The sequence below is a fragment of the Babylonia areolata genome, chromosome 15 (genome assembly GCF_041734735.1).
Source record: "Babylonia areolata isolate BAREFJ2019XMU chromosome 15, ASM4173473v1, whole genome shotgun sequence".
NCBI lineage: Eukaryota > Metazoa > Mollusca > Gastropoda > Neogastropoda > Buccinidae > Babylonia > Babylonia areolata.
This window is the reverse complement of record NC_134890.1, coordinates 10,110,367-10,121,102: the sequence shown is the minus strand read 5'-3', so window position 1 is coordinate 10,121,102 and position 10,736 is coordinate 10,110,367. Positions and strand designations below refer to the sequence as shown.

The following is a 10,736-nucleotide window of genomic DNA, read 5'->3' as shown; positions in this document are numbered from 1 at the left end:
GTGTACGTGTGTTGTGGTATAGTGGTGTATGTGTGTTGTGGTGAGTGGTGTATGTGTGTTGTATGTGTGTTTTGATGAGTGGTGTATGTGTGTTGTGTGTGTGTTGTGGTGAGTGGTGTACGTGTGTTGTTGGTGACTTGGTGAGTGGTGTATGTGTGTTGTAGGTGACTTGATCAGTGGTGTACATCTGTTATGGGTAAGCGGTGGGTTGGTGATTGTGTGGGAGTGAGTGAGAAAGAAAGAAAGGTAACGGAAGTTTCACCATCAGTGAAAACCTAACAGTGTAATTTCTTCATCACACACACACACACACACACACACACACACACACACACACACACACACACACACACACACACACACACACACACACACACACACACACACACACACCAGCTTTTTCTGCACCAAACATCATTCTTGATTCCTTTCTTCAATCCTGGATACTGGCTACGTTTAGAAGTGCAGTGTTGCACTTCGTATCCTGCAGGTGGTTTTGCAAGCCAGTTTTATAGCTTTTCCTTACAGTACCCCTTGGGTAATTAGGAACAGTAGCAATAATACCATTTCCTTATTGCACACAACAGATGGTTTTGAAAAAAATGGTCATAGCATTTCCTTATCATGCCTACACATGGCTCAGGTTAGCATAAATGAAATCACAGCATTTCTTTATTACACCCCATAGGTGATTTGTAAAATGAGACGCAACACTCCTTAGCATTCCTTAATTTCAGGTGGTGATGCTGTTGGATAAAGAGGAACGCTACATCTTCGTGGAGAAAATGAGATACAGCAGTCCTAACCATTCCTTGATTTCAGGTGGTGATGCTGTTGGATAAAGAGGAACGCTACATCACTCTTCATGGAGAAAATGAGATACAGCACTCCTAGTCATTCCTTTGATTTCAGGTGGTGATGCTGTTGAATGAAGAGGAACGCTACATCTTCATGGAGAAAATGAGATACAGCACTCCTAGTCATTCCTTTGATTTCAGGTGGTGATGCTGTTGGATAAAGAGGAACGCTACATCTTCGTGGAGAAAATGAGATACAGCAGTCCTAACCATTCCTTGATTTCAGGTGGTGATGCTGTTGAATGAAGAGATAAGATAAGAATAACTTTATTATCCCCAACTGGAGAAATTTGGCCAGGTGCATTATCACAACATAAACAAGTAAACAACATGGGGACCATAACTGTAAAAGCCAACAACAGCCCCTACAAATATTACGAAGATACAAATGTAAAATAATATCACATACATCGTTTCATACATACATCCACACACTGCAGGTAATAACTAGTATTCTTAATGTAAAAACAGAAAGAATTAAGAAACATTATTTGAATATAATTATAAATAGCCTACTATACTGCACATTGATTATAATAGACAGATAAGATAAGAATAAAGATGAATTGCGGAAAACCACAATCAGATAATCAGCACACACCCGCACCGCACCCACCCACCCACCACCACCCACCCCACACGCGCGGATAACTTGATTAAACAAGAGTAATAAACATATGTTCTCAAATAAAAGCATTTCACATATTCGCTTTTAAAAACATTGCAATTAATTATTACATCGTAATTATTAAACAGAAATATATTTAGAATATGGACGTTAGCATTAGACATATTCATTGTACATTCATCCTGCATATTGCACATTATTCTTCCTACATATTGCACATTCATTATAACCAGTTGTCACGTTTTAAGCTCAGTAAACACACACACACACACACACACACACACACACACACACACACACACACACACACACACACCACAACTAGAACAAGGTACAGCCTATCATGCACGGACACAGTTCTCAAGAATTTAAAAGGTGGATTGAACGTGGAATAAAAGTCTTCAGAGCTCTGGAACGCAACATCTTCGTGGAGAAAATGAGATACAGCACTCCTAACCATTCCTTGATTTCAGGTGGTGATGCTGTTGGATAAAGAGGAACGCTACATCTTCATGGAGAAAATGAGATACAGCAGTCCTAACCATTCCTTGATTTCAGGTGGTGATGCTGTTGAATGAAGAAGAACGTAACATCTTCATGGACAAACTTCATGACTTGGTGAACCTCTATGAGCACATGGACCTGGTGGTGTTTGAGCTTCGGGAGACGGATCTCTTCAGTATGGCCATCACTAGGGAGAAGCGAAATGCTATGCTGGAGAAGTTTTTCAAGACTGTTTTCAAAGAGGTACGTTCTCTCAAGTTAAAAAGAAACCTGCTTCAAATATAATGTTGTGTGCTTTGTGTATGTTATGTTTGTGAACATTTTATGACTTTGCTATGCTGGAGTAGTTTTTCAAGACTATTTTCGAAGAGGTACATTCTCTTAAGTTAAAAAGAAACCTGCTTCAAATATAATGTTGTGTGCTTTGTGTATATTATGTTTGTGAACATTTTATGACTTTGCTATGCTGGAGTAGTTTTTCAAGACTATTTTCGAAGAGGTACATTCTCAAAGAAACCTGCATCAAAAATGTATGTAGTGTGCTTAGTGTGTATATGTTTGTGGACTTTTTGTGACTTTTTTTTCTAAGAGGCACAAGGTAGAAATGTCATCATTCATTATGTGTAAGGTCCTTAGTGTATATATTTGTGAAGCCTGTGTGTGTGTGTGTGTGTGTGTGTGTGTGTTCCCCCTGAGGGGATATGATCGAGGTATATATATATATATACCTCCAGGGCTGTTTTGACGTCAAACAGCCAAAGTTCGAGCTGGCCTGCAGAAGAGACCTACGAGATTACAGTTTTACACTCCAGAGAAACTGACACAGATTCAATGTAAACTCCAGAAAAACGGACACAGGTTCAATGTAAGAGGAATGTTTTTTTTCCCTCAAACAGGGTTGTTTCCCTCTGGAACAGTTTACCAAACAATGTCGTAAGTGCATCTTCCATCAACTCCTTCAAAAATCAACACGATTGTCATAAAAAAAAGTCTGTCAATCCTGTACTCACCAGAATTTCAAGATTAAGTTGATTAAGACACTAACTATATAGTTATATAATATAATGTATATATATATATATATATATATATATATATATATATATGTATGTATGTATGTATGTATACGTGTATGTATATGTATATATATACATACATATACATACACGTATACATATATATATATATATATGTTTTGGTCTACGACTGAGAATAAGCTCTACATAAGGATTCATTCTAACCAAAAAGGTGCTGCAGAAAATCCAGACCTTTATCAACAGTTGTCTGAGGTGCAATTTTAAAATCCCTTGGCTAGCCAAAGTAGAAATGAGGACCTGTGGCAAAGAGGGGGATAGGAACCAATGGATAAACAGATCCTGAGACGAAAGTGGGGATGGATTGGCCATACCTTGAGGAAGTCTCCATCCAGCACTACACGCCAGGCCCTGACCTGGAACCCCCAGGGGAGAAGGAAGGAAGAGGGGACTGCCCAAGAACAGCTGGAGGCGGGACACAGAAGCAGATCAGTTTCAGTTTCAGTAGCTCAAGGAGGCGTCACTGCGTTCGGACAAATCCATATACGCTACACCACATCTGCCAAGCAGATGCCTGACCAGCAGCGTAACCCAACGCGCTTAGACAGAAGCAGAGCTAAAGAGGCTGGGATCCAGCTGGAGGCCTGCAGAAAGGACGGCCCAGAGTCGAGTTCGGTGGAGAAATGTTGTTCATGGCCTATGCTCCACAGAGAGCGAAGGGCCTAAGTAAGTGACAAAGTATTCATTCATTTATTCATTCAAACGTCGTACGAGTGCAGTGAAGTGACAGTGTGCGATGTGTGGTGGGCGTGCAGGCGTTCCAGATGGACTATGACCCAGCCCTGGACAACTCCCAGCTGGACATGAAGAAACAGAGCAAGGAGATCCTGGAGGTGGAGCTGTCCAAGGTCTGTCTGTTGATTAGCTTATCCCATTATTTTTTTTAAATATTTCATTCATTAGTTAATTACATGTTTTGGCCCCCCTTATCCACGCCGCTTCAGTGGCATTACTTTCATGCTGCTCATCCTGAATTCCCCCATACAGCCATACCTGGGTTCGTCTGCCGCAGTCACTGCATTTGTCGTGTCTCGTTTGGTTGGGTTTTTTTGTCACTGTATGTGTATGGTTTACTAATGCCTTTTTGTGTCTATTCTTCTGTTTTTGATCTAAAGAAGAAAACAAATCATGATGAAAGAAAAGACTCCTCACTCTATCTGTGTGTATTGTTCTTCATCCAAGAACAAAAATATTGGCAAACAAATCGTATGTTTTCCTTCTTCACCATGATTTTCACTGTCATAGATGAAAGTAATCTCAAGATTTGTTTACAGTCTGAAGATAGTTCAGTTCAGTAGCTTTGATAGTTCATTTCAGTTCAGGAATTTTATTCAGTGTCTCTCCATCGATTATATTTAAAATACTGATACCAGTACTACTACTACTACTTCTACAACTACTGCTACTAATAATGATGATGATGCTAGTGATAATAATGATAATAACAGTAATGATAATAATAATGATGATAAGAATAACTTTATTATCTCCAACTGGAGAAATTTGGTCAGGTGCATTATCACAACATAGACACGTAAACAACATGGGGACCATAACTGTAAAAGCCAACAACAGCCCCTACAAATATTACGAAGATACAAATGAAAAAAATATGACATACATCGTTTCGTACATACATCCACACACTGCAGGTAATAACTAGTATTCTTAATGTAGAAACAGAAAGAATTAAGAAACATTATTCGAATATAATTATAAACATAGCCTACTATACTGCACATTGATGATAACAAGAAAGAAAATCTATAAACCAGCTGGTACTTGTGCGGCATCCTACAGGAGGAGTTTGCAGAAGCAATCGGTGTGAAAGCGAATTCCGACTTTGTGGAGCACTTCTTCAGTCTGATTGACTCTGATGGGAACGGTTACATCTCCTTCCGGGAGTTCCTCAATGCAGTGGTCCTCTTTTCCAAAGGTGAGAGCCTGTGTGAAGTGATGAGGATGGTGTAAATGTAATCCCCAGTCTCTGCTTTTAAAAAGAATGTAACGCTTTTTTATTGACTCACTTGTGTAAACAAAGTGAGTCTATGTTTTAACCCGGTGTTCGGTTGTCTGTGTGTGTGTGTGTGAGTGTGTGTGTGTGTGTGTCTGTGTGTCTGTGTGTCAGTGGTAAACTTTAACATTGACATTTTCTCTGCAAATACTTTGTCAGTTGACACCAAATTAGGCATAAAAATAGGAAAAAATTCAGTTCTTTCCAGTCATCTTGTTTAAAACAATATTGCACCTCTGGGATGGGCACAAAAAAAATAAAAAATGAAGCCTAATTATATGCAAACTGCATTTACTGTTATATTTATATTTTTTGTATTCTCTAACCTTGGCACTTTGACCTCTTATTCTGACACAACAACAAGAGGAGTCATTATTATCATTTTTTTTTTCAAACAGGAACTTCTTTTGCTAAGCATGGACTTTTTATTTATTTTGCAAACGTTTTGGTGCAGATAGTAAAAAAGGGAAATTACTCTGTAATTAATGCTAGGGGACTTAATTTATCACAAGTGAGTCTTGAAGGCCTTGCCTCTCTTGTTTTATTTTCTTTTATTTCCATTTTATTTTATTTCATTTCATTTTTTTATTTTCTTCAGACACTGATAGACTGATGTGTAGTTCTGTTCCTGGCGGTTACTTTGTGTTGTCAGTGTGCACTGTTTTGTTGTAAGATTGGTGACATGCTGGTGGTGTATTGCGCGACATGACACAGTTGCAAGATCACTATATATATATGATAGTCAGTCGTGTCCGACTATGACCATCAGAACAGCAGAGGAGGTAACTGCTGTTCCGACTATTTGGGCTAGAATTTGATTATAGCGGAGAGTGTCTTGCCCAAGTTGCATCCCCACTCTCTCGGCCAAGAGGGTTTTATGACAGTCGGCGTTGGGATGGTTCCCAAAGGCCAACTAGCCCACAAGGCTGCAGCACTAAGAGCCAGTGCAATTTTGCCTTCTAGTTTGAGAGTCATAGTCCTTCACAAAAGACTAAGCTGTAAATGATTTCCCATTGATAATACAGCTCTCACTTTGCTGTTGGCCCAAATGTAAACTTATGTCAATCTGTGATATAAACCGAGTGTTGGGCCCTGCAAGACCACTGCTGGTGTGCTGGTCACATCCTGACAAATTGCAATATATTTAATTCGCAGGAAATATTTGTATTTGTATTTTGTATTTGTATTTCTTTTTATCACAACAGATTTCTCTGTGTGAAATTCGGGCTGCTGTCCCCAGTGAGAGCGCGTCGCTACACTACAGCGCCACCCATTTTTTGTATTTTTCCCTGCGTGCAGTTTTGTTTTTATTTGTTTTTCCTATCGAAGTGGATTTTTCTACAGAATTTTGCCAGGAACAACCCTTTTGTTGCCGTGGGTTCTTTCACGTGCGCTAAGTGCATGCTGCACACGGGACCTCGGTTTATCGTCTCACCCGAATGACTAGCGTCCAGACCACCACTCAAGGTCTAGTGGAGGGGGAGAAAATATCAGCGGTTGAGCCGTGATTCGAACCAGCGCGCTCAGATTCTCTCGCTTCCTAGGCGGACGCGTTACCTCTAAGCCATGACTCGACATATGTGGCCAGAGTCTTGACAGAATCTGGAGCAGTTTTTGCAACACGTTCAGGGTGAATGTAGATGTTTTCTGTAGGACCCTGCTAGTACAGATACACGTCTGTTGCACAGAGTGGTATCAAGACAACCACAGATGTGTTGAACAGGATCCTGTTAGAGCAAATAACGTCTTGTTTATGATCCGGTCAAGACAAAGCCCGTGTCTTATACAAGGCAGATACTGGATTGTTGTTACAATAAGGCATTCAGGACAATGATTTATGTTGTTACATCTCTCTCTCTGTATATATATGATGCTTTCGGGACACATATTGGGACACATATATTACACAATGGTGTATTATACTTGGCAGATAATAGGATAATAGATTTTTACATTCAGAATGAATACTGACATGTTGCATGTGGTCCTGAATGGACAAACGCAGGTCTGTAGCAGGAAGTCATAGTAAGTGCTGGAGTGTTGTAACAATGATCGGTACATTCTGGGTGAATTCTGGCGTGTTGAACAGGATCTTGTCAGGACAAGCTCCAGACCATGTTCTACATGTACGACACGGATGGCACAGGTGTGATGAGCAAGACGGCCATTGGGCAGATGTTCAGGTGAGAAGTTTTGAGGATTGTTGTAGTCGGATTTTTAGGATTGTTGTTCAGGTGTTTTAGGATTGTTGTTCACGCTTTGAGAATTGTTGATCTGGTGAGACGTTTTGAAGGCTTTTGTTCGGGGGAGAAGTTTTGATAATTGTTGTTCAGGTTTTTAGGATTGTTCGTCAGTTTTTGAGGAGTGTTCTCCATGTTTTGAGGATTGTTGTTCAGGTTTTTAGGATTGTTCTCCATGTTTTGAGGATTGTTGTTCAGGTTTTTAGGATTGTTCTCCATGTTTTGAGGATTGTTGTTCAGGTTTTTAGGATTGTTCTCCATGTTTTGAGGATTGTTCTCCATGTTTTGAGGATTGTTGTTCAGGATTTTAGGATTGTTCTCCATGTTTTGAGGATTGTTGTTCAGGTTTTTAGGATTGTTCTCCATGTTTTGAGGATTGTTGTTCAGGTTTTTAGGATTGTTCTCCATGTTTTGAGGATTGTTGTCCATGTTTTGAGGACTGTTGTTCATTTGAAAAAAAAAAGTTCATTATTGTTTTTTTTTTTCAGGTGAGTTGTTTTGAGGGTGATTATTCCTGAGAGAACTGTTGAGGATTTTTAAAATAATGATTGTCCAACTACTTTACAAACATGGTCGTTTTTGTATTACTCGACCATTGTCAACACTACAGCTATCCAGTCAGTGTGAATGTATTTTTATTTCTACAATTTCTTGAGACATTGCGTTTTGAGAGGATTAACTAATACAATGTGATGTTGTATGAACTTTCGAGTCAATAAACAGCAAATTTGATCCCAGTCAGTTTAAACCACTTGATTTTAGTGTACTTTGAAAGCAGCCCCCTACAAAAACACTTTTAACTCTCTCCATACGAACGGCGAAAGAGACGACGTTAATAGCGTTTCACCCCAATCACCCCCCTCAAAATATTACCAGCGGAAGGCTCTTACGCTGAAGAGGTGAATGTTGACAAAGAATACCACAATTCTGACGACGGAAGCTAAAGGTTGGGTCATTCAGACACCCACTGGACATCCGAGGGATCTGTGTAGAGGAGAAAAGAGGACTGGCCGTACTGAGTGAGTTAAGAGAATTAGGTAACTACGGTATTCGACTCCAGTCTCTCATTAGACTCCAGTCAATGCCCCCATCAGTACCTGACTTCTTCTTCTTCTTCTTCTTCTTCGTTCGTGGGCTGCAACTCCCACGTTCACTCGTATGCACACGAGTGGGCTTTTACGTGTATGACCGTTTTTACCCCGCCATGTAGGCAGCCATACTCCGTTTTCGGGGGTGTGCATGCTGGGTATGTTCTTGTTTCCATAACCCACCGAACGCTGACATGGATTACAGGATCTTTAACGTGCGTATTTGATCTTCTGCTTCCATATACACACGAAGGGGGTTCAGGCACTAGCAGGTCTACACATATGTTGACCTGGGAGATCGTAAAAATCTCCACCCTTCACCCACCAGGCGCCGTCACCGTGATTCGAACCCGGGACCCTCAGATTGACAGTCCAACGCTTTAACCACTTGGCTGTTGCGCCCGTCAGAACCTGACATTTGGTGACACTTCCAAATGACGTCCGTCCGTCCATGTGGATCTGTACAGGTCTTTGTTGGAGCTGGCCCATAGCAAGCCAGAACATGATGAGATGCAGCGACTGGTGGATTCCTTGGTGCAGCAGGCGGGGCTTCAGCACAAGGAGGAGTTCACCTTTGACGACTTCTGTCAGATCCTGGCTCCTCAGATGGACAAGCTGTGGAATGCCTCCATCGTCTTCCCAGGTAGGGTGGTGATGAATTGGTAAAGGAGATACATTGTTTTCTTGTTCTTGTCCTCCTCCTCCTCCTTCTTCTTCTTCTCTTCTTCTCCTCCTTCTCTTCGTCCTCCTCTTCATCTTCCTCCTCCTCCTTCTTCTTCTATTTCTCTTCGTCCTCCTCCTCCTCCTTCTCCTTCTTCTTCTTCTCCTTCTCCTTCTCCTCCTCCTCCTCCTCCTCCTTCTTCTCCTTCTGCTTCTCTTCCTCATTCTCCTCCTCCTCCTGCTCCTCCTTCTTCTTCTTCTTATCTTCCTCCTTCTTCTGCTCCTCCTCCTCCTTCTCCCCCTCCTCCCCATTGTCCTCCTCCTCCTCATTCTACCCATTCTCCCCCTCTTCCCCCTTCTCCTCCTTCTTCTTCTCCTTCATCCTTAACCCATGTTGAAAGTCCAGCACTTTGACCACTCAGCAGTCGCACACTTCAAAATGAGAATTTAACCTGAAAGAGTAGAAAAGTAGTTTTGGAGAGTTAGAGTGGTACGCCGTTGTGACTAGGGAGGCGGGGTGAGAATTTCGGCTGGAAAAGATGCATAGCAAATTTGTGAGTGGCATATTGACTTGAAAGACAGTATGAGAATTTAACTACAAAAGTAAGAGCAGAGCAGCACTTCTGACTGGAAGAGTGGAATAAGAATTGGACTGATAATGAAGAATGGCAACAAGAGAGGTATAGAGAGTACTTGACCCCACGACTAGGAAGTTATGATGATAATTAAATGAAAATATAGAGTGACAGTTTTGGCTGGAAAGATCTGGTGAAAGTTTTCCTGGAAAAATAAAAACAACAACAACAACAGTAACTCTGACAGAAAGATAACGAAAGAATTTAACTGGCTTTTTTTTAAGGTCTGTCATTTTGGATCGAAAGGTTGAGCAACGAAAGTTGTTCTGATTCTGATTCTGAAACGAAAAACCTAGCTATGTGCGTACTTGAGCGTTCACTGCCTTGAAGCTGGATATGTTTTTATGTCTGGTTTGGAACATGATGATGCACTTGTGCTGGTTCGATAAGATTTCGCTTCTCACTCCTTGTGTTTGCAGTCGAGCAGTTGTTTTTGTCATTGGCGGATGTTGAGCAACTGCACCCTCATCAATATTCATGGTCATATGAACACTGTGAAGGAAGTCACTTTTTTTTTTGCAGGCATCTCAAAGGTAACGCAACAGGCGCCCTCCAAACAAGCAAAGACGAACAAAAAGTGAGTACCTTGGTCAGAAATGGATGAGATGAGAGGAATTTTGTTTAATGTCCCATCACACATATCGGTGATTGAAGACATTTTGTTAAAGTATTTATGAATACATCTGAGTATTATCGGTTAGAAGGGGTGGGAGATGTGGATGAATGGAGGGTTGGGAGAAACTGGGCAAATGAGGGTAAAAATGTGGGTGAAATTTGGAAGAAAAAAAACAAAAAAAAACCCCTCGAAATACAGTTACAGGAAATTACTTAAAGGACTTCGTACAAGAGAAGTCATTAAACTGACAAGCAAAACAACTGATAATGAATTCAAAAAGTCAAAAACATCAACGTTCTCAGTCACTTGTGAAGACACACTTTCGTGTACAAAAGGCTTCATCAAGCTACAGTGAAAAAATATATGCTCAATTGTCAGGTTACTAAAGCATATGCACTTG

General features: G+C 40.8%; 1 protein-coding gene across 2 annotated transcripts in view; it reads left to right on the top strand.

The window, feature by feature from the left end:
- The window catches only part of LOC143290422 (dual oxidase 2-like), a 131,671-nt gene that overhangs the window by 100,080 nt on the left and 20,855 nt on the right, over positions 1–10,736 (top strand). For both annotated transcript variants that reach the window (XM_076599840.1, XM_076599839.1), the window contains exons 18-23: positions 2,044–2,232; positions 3,839–3,931; positions 4,884–5,019; positions 7,187–7,280; positions 8,893–9,068; positions 10,243–10,297. In XM_076599840.1, coding sequence (XP_076455955.1) covers positions 2,044–2,232; positions 3,839–3,931; positions 4,884–5,019; positions 7,187–7,280; positions 8,893–9,068; positions 10,243–10,297 — 743 coding nt within the window. The remainder of the gene's footprint in view (positions 1–2,043; positions 2,233–3,838; positions 3,932–4,883; positions 5,020–7,186; positions 7,281–8,892; positions 9,069–10,242; positions 10,298–10,736) is intronic.